The 18,306-nt window shown below is 39.6% G+C and overlaps 1 protein-coding gene across 1 annotated transcript; it reads left to right on the top strand.

Annotated features, from left to right (window-relative positions):
* Nucleotides 1-5,862: 5,862 nt before the first annotated feature.
* LOC137391021 (SAGA-associated factor 29-like) lies at nt 5,863-18,305 on the top strand. Its single transcript, XM_068077357.1, has 9 exons — nt 5,863-5,917; nt 7,615-7,692; nt 8,203-8,278; nt 8,829-8,963; nt 9,458-9,560; nt 12,975-13,178; nt 14,195-14,288; nt 16,389-16,457; nt 18,038-18,305. The coding sequence occupies exons 2-9, from the start codon at nt 7,621-7,623 to the stop codon at nt 18,140-18,142; spliced, it is 858 nt and encodes a 285-aa protein (XP_067933458.1). The 5' UTR covers nt 5,863-5,917; nt 7,615-7,620; the 3' UTR covers nt 18,143-18,305.
* Nucleotide 18,306: the final 1 nt, after the last annotated feature.

The following is an 18,306-nucleotide window of genomic DNA, read 5'->3' as shown; positions in this document are numbered from 1 at the left end:
AACCTTGGCTGTTTCAGTGGAAACAGGGGGTCGCATCCATAAACCGGCCACCTTGCACCCGGGCCTGGCAATCCCTGACAGAACATGGTTTCTCCCAATCACCCTAGCCTCATCCAAGTCTCATACCCCCTTTGCGGTATTCTATCTGGGCACACTGTCGACAGTCTTCGCAGGTCTGTCTGCTTAAGCCATCGGCGTTGCTGTGCTTTAATCCTGCGAGGTGTTCCAACTTGTACTTGAACTAGGCTAGCACCTCTAGCCAATGCGCCACCTGAGAGAAGGGCTTCTTTCTGCAGCAGAGCCATCGCAGGGAGGTATGGTCCGTGCGAAGGCAAAACTCCTGTCTGTTTAAGTACGGGCGGAAGTGTTTACCGCTTTGACCACTGCTAACAGCTCTCTGTGTGTCACGCAATAATTTCGCTGCGAGAAGGTGCGTGTTTTGCTATAGTAAACAATCACTCGTTCCTGGTCGCGATATTGTTGTGACAGCACAGCTCCTACACCACACCCACTTATCATCCGTGTCCAGGATATAGGTATTCTCCGAATCCGGTTACCTCAGCACAGGTGCTGTAGTGAAGCTGTGGCGCAAGGTGTCAAATGCTGCCTGCTCCTCGGCTGTCCATTGCCAGGGTTCTTCTTTACCCATCAGCCGGTGGAGGGGTTTCGCAATAGTGGCAAACCTAGGAATGTACTGCCGGTAGTACCCGACAGTACCCAAAAACTCTTGCAGTTCCCGGACTCCACGCAAAACTGGCCACTGCTCTATCACCTTCACTTTGGCTGGGTTCATGGCAGCCTCTTTGCTACTCACTATGTGGCCCAAGTACCGCACATGAAACTGTAGAAGTTTGCACTTTGTTGGTTTGAGCTTGAGTCAGGCTTGCCACAGCTGCTAGAACATTTTTTCTAGCCGCTGGAGGTGGGTCTCAAAATTAGGTGTGATAACAATCACATCATCTAGGTACAATACTAACCTTTGCCAGTAAAGCTCGTGCAACACCTTCTCTATCAATCGCTGGAAGGTGGCTGGGGCGCAAGTCAGTCTGAAAGGAAGGACTCCATTTCTACAATCCCAAGCGAGTGATGAAGGCTGATTTTTCTCTGGCATCTTCATCCAGCAGAACCTGCCAGTATTCGCTGATGAGATCGAGGGTACTAAAATATCGGCTTCCAGCCAAGTCATCCAGACTTTTGTCCATGCGGGAAAGAAGTTAGGCGTCTTGTTCTGTTACCGCATTGAGCCTTTGGTAATCCACACAGAACCGCCCTTTTCCATCCTTCTTCTTTACTAACACAATAGGTGAGCTCCACGCTCCTCCAGCCGGCTCAATCAACCCTCTGGCCAACAGGTCCTGTACCTGTATCTCAGCGTCTGCTTCCTTTTCAGGCCCTATGTGGTGAGGGAGTTGATGAATAGGTCAGGTCCTGTCTTTCACAGGTAAAGAGTGCTCCACAAGCGACGTTCTACCTATATCATCATCTCCAGTGCTAAACACTGACCCATACTTGGTCAATAGGGTAGCAAGTTTTCTAGCCTGCTCTGCATTCATAATGAGGGTCTGGCAGCCTGGTACAATTCTGGAAATGCTGAGGAATCTGTGGCTCGTCCTCGACTTGGGTGATTAGCACAGCAGGGCCTCCCTTAAGGGGAGGAGTGCCAGCGATAGGAGGAGGTGCTTCAACACTAGTGTAAGTGCCTACAGTGGTTCCTGAATGAATGGTCAGGGGTTGGGCATTCAAGTTGAGACACCTAACTAACACTTTTCCATCTGCTTCGGCCTCGTTCAGGCTTATAGCTAGAGGTGGGCCTTCAGGGTACCTTTCTATTATTTCGGGTAAACAGAAATTTTGTGTGGTCAACCTACACTTGACCGCAACCTCTGTTCTAGCTGGTACAACCAAGTCCCTGATTACCTGGACTTTTATCTGGAGGAGTTTCCCCGTTCGGTCAGTACAAGCCAATGGCTTCCCATCCACCTTCACCTCGAGTCGTTCAAACTCTATCGAGCATTGATGTGCCATACAGAAGGGCATGCCAAAAACTGCGTCTTCACTAATTTGACTGACTATGGAGACTTCTTCGGTCTTCACTTTGCGGAGCTTTACTGGAAGCCAGATTACACCATAAAAGGGTAATCTGATCCCATCAGCGAGCAGGCCATAAGTGTCACTCTCCTCCAATCGTTCTCTTATACCCCGAGAAAGTCGGTCGAACACCTGTTTTCCCAGCAGGATAGTGGTGCATCTGGTGTCCAACAGGAAGTGCACTGCTCGACCTTTGATTTTACCCGAGAGGAAGTAATTGGTAGAGTGTGGGCGTCCCAGCAGGCGTGCTTGCGCAGGTTTCCTGTGCTCAAAGGGGGCTACCTGAGGCTGCTCCGTTTGTGCAGGTAGAGAATGTGCCTGGGCGAGTCTCTTTGGATGGCACGGGGCTGTCCTCTGCAAGACAGGGCACCAAGGTACCTGAGAGAAAAGCATAGTGCTTACTTCGGGAGGACTCATGCCTGACTCTTCTAGGTATAGTGTTTGAAACGTGTTCTGGGTAGCTGTGGCTTGAGATGGAGTTCTGGGTCAGCCTGACTTTTTCGAGTAGGTCCATCCGGGCGAGGCCTTGGCTGAATCGGTACTTCATTTTTTCCTGGTTTCTGCAGGGGCCTTATTGCAACTAGTAGTGTGTGCTACTGCTGCAGCCTTCTTCCGTTTCCCGACTCCTATTTCTTTTGACTTGGAGTCTCCTTTTGGAGATGTGCCGTGCCTCCACATCCCCAACAAATGGCAGGCTTACTTTCTGAAGGCTTTGTTGGCTTGTTTTGCAGCTGATTGATCTGTTCCACCAGCTGCTTTACTGTGGATAGCAGTACATTCATGGTGTCTTGTTTAACAATGCGTATCGCACTATGTCCGGTATTGGCCTCTGAATCTTCTACAGCCCGGACGGCTCTGCCCGTCCTCGTGAGTCGATTCTCTGGATTTAGAGAATCTAGAGAAATTATCCTCCAGCCCGTAATGCATCCACGAGAGTCTCCGTGGGTACCGTTAGGAGGTGCCGATGTAGGGCGGGAAGGTTTAGGGGTTTTGAAAAGTATTCCTTTACTATGTTACTTCTCAACGGTTTGGGCAGTTCAGTGTAGGCTATTTGAACTAGCCGTTCAATTTCTGTTGCTTGTTCCTGCAAGGAGGTTTGGGTTTTTGTTAAAACTGTTCACTTTTGCTCTGGCTTGTTGGGAGATAGTCCAAATTGGGCTCGTATGGCTTCAAAGATAGCTGCCATCCTGACTGCCTTTTCACAGGACTCTGCCTCTTCCTTCAAAGCCTCTCTGAAGGAGTGTGCTGGCCTCCTTGGCCCACCTATTTGCAGCTGCAATTTTTTTAAATCTGGTAATGAAGTATTCTGGGTCCCAGATGCCATCATACTCGAGCGTTTCGAACTGGGAGGCCAGTTCTGGGTTCCGACTTAATCTGACAAGTTGACCAATAGCCTCAACTAGTCGGTTTGTGACCCAGTTTACACTCCTTGCACTCCTTTGAGACATGACTTGAGCTTCTCTCCGACTGAGGAGGATTGTTATAGACGATCAGGCCTGACTTTGAGTGCTTAAGCCTTTTTTGGCAGTATTGAGCGCCTTACAGAGTGGGGCTGGTTGGCGTAGTGCCAGTCATCAACCCTACTCTGGAGTGCTGGATAACTTGCTTATTCTAAAACACCAGGTTTTTTTTACGAATGTGGGGGATAGCCGTACAGCTATCTTGGCCAAATTTGGAACCCTCGGTGTTTGCCGTACTCCTCCAGTTTTCTTCCACTGAGGCTGCTTTTGCAAGCAGGGCGGGAGGTCTGCCGGAGTTTGATTTCCAAATTTCTGGATGGTGCCTGCCGGGTTCGGCGCAATCCCACTGCTGCCACCAGTGTAAAGGAATTTGCCGATTTTTACTTGGCATGATCTAGATTATTTCATAAAGAAATAAAATGCATGTGATTTCATTCCAGTTTTTATTATATAAGGAGGGCCCACTAGCAGAGGAGCGTACGGCTATCCGCTCTGCCCAACTGAGTGAGCGCACTCTGTTATATACAGTAAACTCGCCCATTCCGGCTAAGGGAACCGAGCAAAAACTGCATAATATTAGTAATAAACAGAATCGCTAATCGGTTGGCATGGTTATAGTACAGAGATAAATAGTGATATAATATATGGACAAATTAATAACGATATAATAAAAATAATAACACAGCATGCAAGATATAACATATAAAACTATTTACATCAATTACATTGCCATGGCCCGGTGTCCACCACAATACATCATTTAGTACGCTGTTTGTAGCAGCGGGGAGAGATTGCCATTTCTCTCAGTTTTTCCATGTTTCCTATGCTGGCGTTACCTGTCAAACGACTTACTTATACATTTTTTTGACAAGTAACGCGCTGTTGTAGCAAGGCTTCCAACACGGATGCCGTCCTAGCTTGGCTTTTTCATGCTGCCCTGTCATTACTTCCATCACTGATGCAATCCTATCCCCGCAGTCTGACACGCTGATCTGTCAGATCTTTCAATACTGATGTATTCCTAGCTTGGCAGTTTACCACGCTTTTGTTTTAGCATTACAATATTCACAATGCCAATTTTAGCGTGATTGCTGCTTTCTGCTTCTTTCAAAATTTCAAACTTTCCAACCCTGACAGTAGTGCGAATTAGTAAGCTCATTGTAGTAGATTGTTATAGCTGAAAATCATGTTCTTGAAATAGCTGTATATTAGCAATGTTCCCACAAACGTAAATGTCAAAAGATTAGTTAATAGGTAGGAAACATAGCAGTTACAATACATTTCTACAGCATATATTATCTCCCACTAACGGAAACAAGTATGCATCAACAACCATTGCTTACATGCTGCATACGTGTACAATATTCTTACCATTTGATTGTGGAGTTGGGCTTTATCTACTCAGTCCATAGCAACACTATAGTAGGAACACAACTCCTATTCAGTCCATCCATTTATATAGAAGTAGCTTAATATTATATTCATTCTATGTCTAGCAACTAAGGAAGCAACATCATTTAATTGTATACTAATAGTTGATTGATCAACATGTATATTGTATCGTAATACCTTACGTCTAGACTGCTATTCTAACCTCAACCCAGACTTTAGAGGGTTGGTTGGAGGTGTACGTACAGTAGCGTATATATATGAGGCATCGTTACATAACCTATAGCATTGGATTAGCCTTGTTGTAGAAACGTAACCTGACCATCACTAGACTACCTCCCACCTATCGGCATCGACACTCACATAGACAGTGAATAACACTATAGCACCAGCTAACCAGAGTCCTCTGCACCTAACGACAAACACAACTGAAGTCAAGACTATCCATATATAAGAAGATTTAGACTCATACTAATACTGAAAGTAGATAGCTCATTTAGAACAAAATAAGCTACAACAAGATGAAATATTTTTATACTAGTAAACTCGGTCGTGCGTTTTTTATTTATTATCTATTTTTTTACAGTTAGTTTTCACTCTGTTTTTACCCAACGTGCTGAAAGGCCTAATTTGGTCAACGTGCTGTAAATTCATTACACTTGTTATTGAAGATGCATGTATTTTATTGATTTGTAACCATTTGTTGTAGTGCTTACGGTGCTAACGATATAAAGCGATGTTCACCAACTAACTAAATATGGAGTTGTTTTCACCTAACAATATTTCAATTTAAATGGGATATCGCAAATTTAACCCAAGACCTAAATGAAAATTATAATGAATAGCAGTCTGGCTACAATAAGTACCCGAGAGCAAAAACATTGGTTCTCAGCCAAACATAAGTTCCCATTGTTTTTGAAGTAGAACTAGGCGCCGTTTCTAGTTGGAGAGTATTTTCTGCTAGATCAGGCCCAGATCAGGTATCTTGTATTTTATTGTGTTATACATGACATACCTTTAGATTAAGAGTTGCATTAGTAATAGTATAAGCTAATTAACACGCTACGATTTATTTTGCTTTTTTCAACGGTTAATGAAGAGACAAATTCTGTTTTGCCTTTTTAGAATATTTGCAGATAGCTGAGTTTGTGCATCAATCTAATACTTCTTAATCTTACGCAAGAAGCCAAGAAGTATTTTTTGTAATTTAATGTTTAGAACAGTGTAGCCCTACTTTATCACAGCATCTGTGTTTCCTCATGTTAATTGGCCAGATTGATATGAGAAAACACAAGCGCTATTGCTATATGATCATAACACTGATTCGCTTCTGAGAAGTAGTATGCGCGAGCAATGTTTTTGGAAATTAAAAACTGCAAACATTTTTGTGTGATGTGAAATAAGGCTTTAGCTCTGGTGTTCATTCAGGGCTAACACATTCTTATATTCCCACACAGTTGTTCATTGCAAGAGAGACTACTGAGGTGGAGTTTTCTATATGGATAATGTTCGAAAGGGTTTCTTTGTCTCGCTCCTAGTAGGCTACAATGTGTAGAGGTTTGTGGAGCTCATCTTTGTATGTTCGTTTGTGTAGTTATAGCAAAATATCAAATCATGCTGGCAGGATAGCCCAAGAGGTGAAATGGGATGCCTCTCTTAAAAATTAGTAATGAAAATAACCTCTGCTACCAATATAATGGCGGATACTTTACTATCGAAATTAATTTTCTCAAGTAAGTAATCCAAGTTCGGTTTCCGACGTTGCCAATTATTGACATGTGTTATATCATTAACGTCTTTGAGTTACCAAAGTTTACTACCATTCACTTTTAATTTTAATTCCTTTTTATATTTAGCTGCACTAGAAGTATATCAATTTTCCAAATGTTTGCCATATACAATTCCTTTATCTATTTCTAGTCAAATATAAAATAGTGTATTAAGCTGCATTTGAATGTAATGCTGTGCATTAGGCAGACCAAAAAAAGTCAAATTTTTACTTCGTTTTAGCATGAATCAGGATGCGAGACATTTATTACCATTATTGCGATTATTATAGTACGATTATTATTACCATTAAAAGTTTATAAAGTTCAAATGTCAGACCGTAGTGTGTCTTGGTTTTTGGGCATCGACTTCTGTGCACTTTTGTTTATCTTTCTTAGAATAGGCAGATTTCTGCTAGCAAGGGAGTATTCAATGGAAATTTACAAAGATGGCGTTGTATAGTTCAACAACAGATTTGTGGTTATTGTGGGTTATTTAAAAAAACCACATTAAGTCGCTAAAAACTCTAGAGTAAGTGTTAACTAGCAAAAAGGATGAAAACAAAAAATCTCTCAGCACCACGACGGGTACAAGATAAGAGTAGTCTGGATAATGATACTAGCCAAAATTAGCATTGATGTTAACAACAAGTTTACATGCGGCCTTTAGTGGCAAACTCTGAAGTTATCTTTTAACGTATTCTCTCCACTGTTGCCCGTATTGTTTTTCTGAATGATTTACATGTTGCTGAATCTACCTAGTTACTTGCATATAATCATGCTTTGCATCTGAGCTAACCGATTGAGCGTACCTAAATGCTTCACCTATAAATATATAAATCAATGCCGGGTGTTCAGCTAGTCTAACATAATGAAGGATCTGTGAGTTAGAATTAAATGTTTGTATTTAGATCAAGATGGCTGTAGAAGTAAACCCCAAGCTCAAGGAGATGCTGAATGAGCTGCACCTGCTTATTCATAAGATTCAGGTTTGTCTCTAGAGAGTCGAGTCATTCCCTACTATTTGTTAGTGCTATGTATGAATCAATAAGATTGCGCTTTGCTAATCAATGAATTCAAACCTTAACATCTGTTATCACATAATATCTTCAGTTTATTTAATAAATTTTTAACAAGTCATTCGGATCCCTTGTTGGTGAGCTAGTTGCGGAACATAAAAATGCTGCTAAAGGTAACCAACTTAATTCCTAAATGTATCTATTGTTTAATATTTTAATAAGATGGAGGAAACTATAATTGGTTGTGTTTACATAAGAGATAATTGGATGTGTGTACGTTCAGTCCCTAGAATTTGATACGGAGTTATCAAAACAATGCTTCCAATTTACATTTCTTCCTTCTAAATTGTCAAACTTACCTTATAAATATTGATGTTTGCTAATTATTAGTAGTTACACAACTGGTTTTTTCTTCCATTTTGCTCGAACTTGTTATACTGTACCACTCTTCTTTTTGTCACTGCTGGTGCTGTTCCTTAGGAGGAGCGAACGAAAGGGGAGACCGCTCTGTCAAATATTCAAAAAATACATGAGAGAGTACAACAGGAAAGCAAAGGTACAGCTTTCGTATGCATTTGCAAGCCAACGTAACAACTGACTAAAAATTACCTCCTGTTTTTTTTTTGATTTTGTAATACTTTTTAATTCAATGCTGGGATGGCTCGTGTTGCTGTTTTCACAAACAGGAGTCTGACAACTACTTTTGTGATGCCTGTTTCTGTGACAATTGACGAACCGATTTTCATGAAGAATTTTGAGCATTAGCAATAACATCTTCCTCTTTAATTGGGGTTGTCAATGTTCTTTCTCGCTGTGAGTGTTTTTTCCATGCACTGAATGGTGCCATAATTCTAAAAAATATTGACCATTTATGAAATGGTGACACGTGTTGGTCATCTCTTTAGAACTCACGCGTAAAGCGTCTTGCCACTTCAGCTCTATTTTCACATTTGCAGAATGCTTTCTGAGCAAATTATTTTGCTCGAACGTAAGTCCAGTATCTGCCATTCTCACTCTAAAATCAAATCTGAAATGAGAAAAAAAGTTGTATTAGCTATTTAAAGTCAAAAAGGGTATACATTGTTTGGGGACACCATGTATTGTAGTCTCATCCTACCATAAGTCTAAGCTGAAGGGAGTCTACTCAACAGCCCTGGCAGATGCCCAAAGTGAGGCTAAGCTTCTACAGGAAGCATTGGAGAAGATATCAGAGATAAAGAGCTACAGAAGTAAAGCTAAAAGTATGTTTCGGTATGCTCAATCAATTATATAGCATGAGTTGGCATGACACGTGGATCTGAATCTGTTACGACATGCTTAGGAGTGGGGCATAAAGCACCTGCTATGATCTGTTATGGTGTGTGTAGGTATGGAGCCTAAAGCACCTGCTATGATCTGTTATTGTGTGCATAGGTATGGAGCCTAAAGCACCTGCTCGGGTCTATTATTGTGTGTGTAGGTATGGAGCCTAAAGCACCTGGTGTGATCTGTTATGGCGTGTGTAGGAATGGAGCCTAAAGCACCTGGTGTGATCTGTTATGGCGTGTGTAGGAATGGGGCCTAAAGCACCTGGTGTGATCTGTTATGGCGTGTGTAGGTATGGAGCCTAAAGCACCTGGTGTGATCTGTTATGGCGTGTGTAGGAATGGGGCCTAAAGCACCTGCTATGATCTGTTATAGCGTGTGTAGAAATGGGGCCTAAAACACCTGCTATGGTCTGTTATGGCGTGTGTAGGTATGGAGCCTAAAGCACCTGCTATGAGAAGAGGGATTCTGATGTCTATGATTCACAAGGATGCAGCCAACCTTCCTCTCTGGCATCCAACTAAAAATGAGAAGTACGTGAGTTGCCATTCTCATCAATGCTGCTAGCTGTGTGCTGGATCAGCAAGATGTACTTTTAATTGTCGGGGTTTAAGCAGCGTTTGAATAGAAAAGCTTCTGCTATAGTATCTAGCTTTCGCTTCATCAGCAATATCATCTTGTCAATCGTAAAAGTTGTAGGAATCTGTTAAGTGAGTTTTTTTTGCTGAAACACTAGACTAATCAGTGGTTAGGTATATTAGTATAATATCCGGCATTGCACGAGTATAAAAAACAGCTTATAAACAGTGGCAGGTAATGTAATTGTCATTGGCTAATTTGAGTGAGCTAGTATCTCTCTTGCTAAACTTACTAATAAAAAAAGTGAGAGCAAGCTTTGGCGATGTTGCGCGTAATGCGGAGTTGCTATGCGGAGTTTAACCCAAATAATGACTCATATCGTCCAATATCGTCATCCCTGTAGCTTAATGGGTTAACTTGATGGGTTAGTGTGTCGCCATGTGAACAGAAGGTTTTTCATTGCTAGATTTTAATTTCTACAGACTTTAATTGCTATAGCTGTACAGTCACTGAACGATGACAGACTTTAATTGCTATAGCTGTACAGTCACTGAACGATTACAGACTTTAATTGCTATAGCTGTACAGTCACTGAACGATTACAGACTTTAATTGCTATAGCTGTACAGTCACTGAACGATTACAGACTTTAATTGCTATAGCTGTACAGTCACTGAACGATGACAGACTTTAATTGCTGTAGCTGTACAGTCACTGAACGATGACAGACTTTAATTGCTATAGCTGGACAGTCACTGAACGATGATAGACTTTAATTGCTATAGCTGTACAGTCACTGAACGATGACAGACTTTAATTGGTATAGCTGTACAGTCACTGAACGATTACAGACTTTAATTGCTATAGCTGTACAGTCACTGAACGATTACAGACTTTAATTGCTATAGCTGTACAGTCACTGAACGATTACAGACTTTAATTGCTATAGCTGTACAGTCACTGAACGATTACAGACTTTAATTGCTATAGCTGTACAGTCACTGAACGATTACAGACTTTAATTGCTATAGCTGTACAGTCACTGAACGATTACAGACTTTAATTGCTGTAGCTGTACAGTCACTGAATGATTACAGACTTTAATTGCTGTAGCTGTACAGTCACTGAACGATTACAGACTTTAATTGCTATAGCTGGACAGTCACTGAACGATTACAGACTTTAATTGCTATAGCTGTACAGTCACTGAACGATTACAGACTTTAATTGCTGTAGCTGTACAGTCACTGAATGATTACAGACTTTAATTGCTGTAGCTGGACAGTCACTGAACGATTACAGACTTTAATTGCTGTAGCTGTACAGTCACTGAACGATTACAGACTTTAATTGCTATAGCTGGACAGTCACTGAACGATTACAGACTTTAATTGCTATAGCTGTACAGTCACTGAACGATTACAGACTTTAATTGCTGTAGCTGTACAGTCACTGAATGATTACAGACTTTAATTGCTGTAGCTGTACAGTCACTGAACGATTACAGACTTTAATTGCTATAGCTGTACAGTCACTGAATGATGACAGATTTTAATTGCTATAGCTGTACAGTCACTGAACGATGACAGACTTTAATTGCTATAGCTGTACAGTCACTGAACGATGACAGACTTTAATTGCTATAGCTGGACAGTCACTGAACGATTACAGACTTTAATTGCTATAGCTGTACAGTCACTGAACGATGACAGACTTTAATTGCTATAGCTGTACAGTCACTGAACGATGACAGACTTTAATTGCTATAGCTGTACAGTCACTGAACGATGACAGACTTTAATTGCTATAGCTGTACAGTCACTGAACGATGACAGACTTTAATTGCTATAGCTGTACAGTCACTGAACGATGACAGACTTTAATTGCTATAGCTGTACAGTCACTGAACGATGACAGACTTTAATTGCTATAGCTGTACAGTCACTGAACGATTACAGACTTTAATTGCTATAGCTGTACAGTCACTGAACGATTACAGACTTTAATTGCTGTAGCTGTACAGTCACTGAACGATTACAAACTTTAATTGCTGTAGCTGTACAGTCACTGAACGATTACAGACTTTAATTGCTGTAGCTGTACAGTCACTGAACGATGACAGACTTTAATTGCTATAGCTGTACAGTCACTGAACGATGACAGACTTTAATTGCTATAGCTGTACAGTCACTGAACGATGACAGATTTTAATTGCTATAGCTGTACAGTCACTGAACGATTACAGACTTTAATTGCTATAGCTGTACAGTCACTGAACGATTACAGACTTTAATTGCTATAGCTGTACAGTCACTGAACGATGACAGATTTTAATTGCTATAGCTGTACAGTCACTGAACGATTACAGACTTTAATTGCTATAGCTGTACAGCCACTGAACGATTACAGACTTTAATTGCTGTAGCTGTACAGTCACTGAACGATTACAGACTTTAATTGCTATAGCTGTACAGTCACTGAACGATGACAGACTTTAATTGCTATAGCTGTACAGTCACTGAACGATGACAGATTTTAATTGCTATAGCTGTACAGTCACTGAACGATGACAGACTTTAATTGCTATAGCTGTACAGTCACTGAACGATGACAGAATTTAATTGCTATAGCTGTACAGTCACTGAACGATGACAGACTTTAATTGCTATAGCTGTACAGTCACTGAACGATGACAGACTTTAATTGCTATAGCTGTACAGTCACTGAACGATTACAGACGCTGACAAACTTTGAGATTTATATACAGTAGACGCTCCTATAATGTATTCCTCCTATAAAGTAAATTCTACATAAAATTCCACAAAATTTGTTTTTGCTTCATACAACTTAGAGAATTTCTTTTAACGTAAAGTGTAAAGTCGGGCAAGTTTTCAAATTTGATTTGATCGGTAATCTATTTCGCTGCTCATGCGAGAGAAAAAATGACGTGCGTGTAGCGTTATATCGATCTACTATATACATATACAACTTCTATTACATTCTAGTTCATCAGATGTGTTGACTAAACAGAGAATAGGTAGCTGCGCCATTTTTCAAAAATACTTACAGGTGACCGATTGGTGCAGGTGTTACAGCGTCGATTCACCAATCTGAATGTCACAAGTTGGAGTATCATGGAAAGTTATGTTTTATTCTAACCTTGACCTCTTGATACAGATAGACGCCGAACATGTAGTACCACTTTTTTGTAGTAAAACTATTTTGCTGTTTTGCTTTGTTGTAGATTCACAAAATATATTTTATTAGATTTACTTTGCCGAATAGTAAACTTTGCTGTTTATAAAAAATAAGCAAATCGTAAATGAACGTTGAAGATGTGTCACTGAGTTGTCTGTTTGACTCTATAGGCCTCCTCCATTGTGTGGCTGTGTACCGGCTGATAGCAATTACGTGGTGCCTAAGGGCAAGTATGTCGCTGCCATGGTTCAAGGGTCAGACGAAGATGAGGCGAATGCAGATTCGAGTAATTGGATTCTTGCTGAGGTCGTCTCTTACAATCATACTACTAGCAAATACGATGTGGATGATGTGGACTCGGACGAGGGCAGAGAGTATGTATTTGAAAGTTATTATTTCTTGGATACATACACACCTCAACTCATGGGAAATGATATTTTTAATAAAAAATAGAAGTCTAACACAACTAGCTGTGCATACATGATTACGAGGTATCACTAGCAGTAGATACGGTGAACCCTCGCCATACCGTTTTAAGTCGTTCTAGTGTTGGCTTCGCAAGGCTAAAATTGCGATAGAGATGTATAAAAACTCAAGGTATTTATCTAATGCAAACACCCCCTAGTAAAAAATCATCAAAATTTTATATATGTACCGTACATATTAAAAATTAGTAACAAAATAATATGTTAATCTTAGTAACTGAAGCTACCTACGGTATTTAGTGGTTATGATCTGCTATAAATTGCAACATTACATTGTACTATGTGCAGTATGTACCGTAGGGAGTTCTTACTTTCCAGCCAGACTTATAACATAAACTTTGAATTTATCTTACTAATCTACGAATTTAGTTTACTAAACACATACTTAGTATGTATTTCTAACTATTTTACTGAGCTTCAACTTTTTCATTGGCTAAAATTTTATCACCTATCTGTTTACAGTTTTATTTTCACAATAACTAATAACGAATAATACCCAATTGAGAGAGATCAAGCATTGTATCACTTTCATACATTTTTGGAGGTATTTCGGTGAATAGCATATCGGCATATTTGTTACTTTGACGTATTCAGCACATCGACTGCCAAATTGGATTTTTGAGAAAAATTTATGTTTATATCGTATGACGAAAAATATTTTGTATGGAGAGGGCAAAAAATCATCTTGCTTGACACCTTAGGGCGAAAAAATCATATAACAGGGTCATCGTCACTCGAGGGCACTCTGTATCTAATTTATATGCTTACAAAGGAATATGGGAGTTGTTGTCTCATGCATCCCTATCTGAACAAGTTTTTTTTTCTTCTTAGGATATTCACTCTTTGTTTTATTCCTGGTGAATGATTAGTTAGAGGTTGGATCATAGCCTGTGTACTTTCTGTAGAAGACACATTTTAAACAAGAAAAGAGTAATAGCCCTTCCCCTCTACAAAGCAGACCCTAAAACTCAGGGAGAGTGTCTTTATCAGAAACACACGGTGAGTTCCAGACCGTAGTTGCTAGGCACTGTAGGGTGCTATGATACCCGTGTTAAGGTAGGGCCACACGAGACAAAATTCTCACAAAATCGGCGAAATTTGGACGAAACGATTTGGACGAAACGATTCGGACAAATTGACATTTGAACGAATTCGTCCATCATTGGTTGCGCACGATGAACGAATCCTGAATTGGAGGAAACGTCAGAAATTCCTACGAATCGTTGTTTGATTGGTCGGTTGAAAAGGTTAGTTGAATGTTGAAGGTCGTTTTCTTTGGTGCATATCCAGAAAAAATAAGAGTGAGAGAAATGATTGAAACGGAATCGGCTTCAATTTATCACCGCTTTCTGATTGGCTAGTTGAAAGTTAGTTTCGTACGAATCCGTGGTGGGGAAACTTCGTGTGGCAGGTCAGAAAGTTCGTACGAATGGAATTTCCCAGATTAGTGGAAATTACACGATAAGTGTGGCCCTACCTTTAGTGAGGCTTTGTTCTAGTGCTGGGCACGGGTAGTAATACTCGTTGAACTCGCGGGTTTATCTTGTCTCGAGTATCGGGTAATAGAGATTTCGGGTATTCCGGTCCTTCGGGTTCGGGTTTTGACTTTCAAGTTCGGGTTTTGGTACACGGATCCGTCGGGTAGTGTTAACAAAAACTCGGTCTATTGCACCCTGCGCTCTTAGTCTGGGACCACAGGGCATTTCTGTGTCATTTTTGCTAAGGAGGCATGACAATGGGGTTTAACGAGTCTTTAATTTAATAGATAGAATAAAATATATCATACCTTATTTACTATGCCTACTAGAAATATTGTAGTCAGGCAGTGATTACTTGTCATTAAAAGGTGAGAAGAAATACTTACATCAAATTTTATTTGCGCAATTAGCCAAATCGGCTTCGTAAACAAATCTATGCCATTTTTAATACGGCGCGTGTTCGCTATCACCGATAACACATAGGTCCTTAGGCTGTTTCCGCTATCGCCTTGTGAGAAAAAGCTATCAGCGTTGATAGTAGCAGTGAAAATTTAATAACTCTGCTTAAATTGATTACCACAGCTAGCTATTATGGATTACATAATTCATTATAACCAAGTTTCACTAAGCCAACAAGCCTTACTAACGGAAAAGCCGATAATGTAAAGTTTTTTTATGAGATTTGGAGCACCATCTACAAAAAGTCAGAGAGGTACATAGAACATGCTTAAGTATTAAGCTACCATAGACCCTATCTTCTGCCACCTGTTGACATGAAAATGGCCTGTAGCCCCAGACTATCTTGACTGTTTAACAATCCATCTGTTAATGCTGCGAGTACGAATGTCAGTCAATGAAAACTGAAAAATGATAAATAAATAGAAAAGAACTATAATTGCTTTGTAAATTTGAAGATATATCTGTTTAGAAAATTTAAACATAAAATCCATATCAACAAACCCGATACCCGAAAAACCCGTAGGCAAAGGAATACCCGAGCCTAGCACTACTAGCTACCCGATACTCGAAAAACCCGAACAGAAGGGGGCGGGTCTAAACCCGTTGACCAAGAAGTACCCGTGCCCAGCACTACTTTGTTCCCAACTACACTACTTATTGTGTCAGGTCGCTGTGTTCCTAGAGCCATCCTTTAGAGAAAATCAATACCAGTTTGGGTGCAAATAGGCATGACCAATAGTGCCCTTCAAGTTTGAGTGGTCCATAAGGTAGTAAAGGTCGTTTGGCAGTGAATGATGGTGACTTAATCATGCTAACTTCAATTCAAACTTGGTCTCCCACAAAGGAAAGCCACACATTCATTAGTTGACGTTGATTTAGTATGATTTGACAAGAAAAAAAACTTAAAAAAAATTCTTTGCTTTGTCTTTTCAGCCATTTCCTACCATAATAAGTTTTGTCATCTCTCAGCTATGTTTAATGATTAAAATGCCTTGAAAGTAAGCCTTCAGTGATGTTGGGAATGCAGGCTCACCAATACAATTATCATCGCGAAGTCAGTTTCATAATTTCTCTATGTTGATGGTTCAATAAGACACTTGAGGATTTATTGATATTTAGAAATGATCATTATTGTTGAACTGGGGGTTTATCATTGTTTTAGACCATCATGGCTCTTTACCCGCAGACTACCTGCTTCTATAAAGGCGTCATTCATGACCTCCCAAAGACTGTAAGAATGCTCAATTATTTTCTCATATTGTGGTTTGTTTGCTGTTCAGAAATTCTTGTCAAGTATGTTGATATTACATACCAAGTATGTTCCATCTTATGACGTTCAAAATTTTTCCAAGTGTTTTCGATTTATAAGTAAAAGTAAAAAAGCAAGTAGAATCCATATTAAAAATATATAAATTAGGTTACTTTGAACTATATCTAGTGTAGGTTATGCCACGTATTTTTATCACCAAAGATACGCATTGCCAAGTCTATGCTTTCTTTAACATGTATTTAATCCTTTCACTGCCATCCATGTACAAATTTAGCTATCGGCCAACTGCCAGCCATTTTACCAAAAATTGTTGATATTGCTTTATGATATGTATACAATATTTTTTCAATTTCAAACTCTATCTAGAACGTTTTTGTTATATATTTTATTTTGCCAGCATGTTAACACACACTGCTATGCAAAAAATTCAATGTATCTATACTTTGTGCATTGATAAAGCGATATGAAGCTACAGTCGCTACGAAGCTAAAACGATCTTCTACAATGTTCCTTATTCTTACAAAACTATTACTTTCACCGCCATCAGAGTCAGTGCTGCTATTTTAACTATTTGTGTAATCACAAAAATTAAAATCTGAATTGGCTATCATGTCATCAACATAAGTAATTACTTGTTTTGTAACTCGGGCGGTACTTACAAAACTTACATAAAAATTGTTCGTCTTCTAATTGAAAATTTCTAAACAAAAATTTAAAGTTGCTTCGCTTTTTTAGACTAGTTTTATAGAGAAATCTTAGGGCAACACTGTCAATACCATAAAAGTCTTGAAGATCGTTGGTTATGTTGTCAACGAATAATAAAATTAAGTTACCACGCAAAATTGCTGGGAAAGTCGAAAAAATGCATCTACGGCAGTCAACCATAGAAAACGCATGTGTCTACGGCAGTGAAAGAGTTAAGAGAAAATAACAATAAATACTTTTTTTTAAATGAATATTAATTTAGTCACTACATAATTCAAGGTTTTACGTGTAGTTTTCAGTTTTATGTATTGTGTTTTTTGGGTGTTTCATGTTGTTTTTGGCTCTGAAACCAATGAAACAAAATGCTATGTATTCTTATGTGAATACTTGTTCTAACATTTAACCATTTTGATATACGAATAAAATATCCAAATAAATTAGTAACTTAATATGTTGGAGTTTAACTGTAACTGAATTGCATACAAAGTGCTAATATACAATGCCAGCTTTTACCTAATTTGGTACTTGGAAAAACTTTGGCTTAAAGCTGGGAGTTCTTGTACGATTATCTTTAATCCATTCTTGAAAATATTGTGAAAGATTGGTCTGTGGATACGCCAAGGTGATTACTCATTTGTCCTCTTATGTGTAATGTTTTAGACTTTGTTGAAACGCTGCATTGCTGTATCTTTATAATCGATTTCAAAGAGTATTTACTTTTGTATCAACTGGCAGTTACTATAAAACAAAACAAACATACCTTGGCACTAATAGAGAACATTTGGTGTTGGCTTTTCAAGAGCATCTAATGATTCACAACTGGCGCTTTTACGTAGGATGAGGATTCGTATGAAATTCTGTTTGAGGACACAAGCTACCCTGATGGCTACTCTCCGCCTCTCAAAGTCGCTCAACGATATGTAATACCTTGCACGGACTGAGATCTTATCCCTGCCAGAAGCTCTCCGCCTTTTCAGGTCGCTCAACGATATGTAATACTATAGACTGAACAAGATCTTATTCTTGCATGCAAACAGTTTTTTCTACTGCGTATGCTTTCCCATACGCAGCTTCTCATCATATGCAATGTGAATATTGCCTCTTT

The sequence above is a fragment of the Watersipora subatra genome, chromosome 3 (assembly GCF_963576615.1).
Source record: "Watersipora subatra chromosome 3, tzWatSuba1.1, whole genome shotgun sequence".
In the NCBI taxonomy this organism is placed as follows: Eukaryota; Metazoa; Bryozoa; class Gymnolaemata; order Cheilostomatida; family Watersiporidae; genus Watersipora; species Watersipora subatra.
The sequence above is the reverse complement of the archived record's forward strand: the minus strand, read 5'-3'. Positions and strand labels throughout refer to the sequence as shown.

Excerpts from the sequence above, each read along its gene's own strand:
- LOC137391021 (XM_068077357.1), top strand. The coding sequence starts at position 7,621 with ATGGCTGTAGAAGTAAACCCCAAGCTCAAGGAGATGCTGAATGAGCTG. Across the intron at positions 8,279-8,828 it reads AGTACAACAGGAAAGCAAAG|TCTCATCCTACCATAAGTCT; the intron begins GTACAGCTTTCG and ends CATGTATTGTAG. Across the intron at positions 13,179-14,194 it reads GACTCGGACGAGGGCAGAGA|AAGACACATTTTAAACAAGA; the intron begins GTATGTATTTGA and ends TACTTTCTGTAG.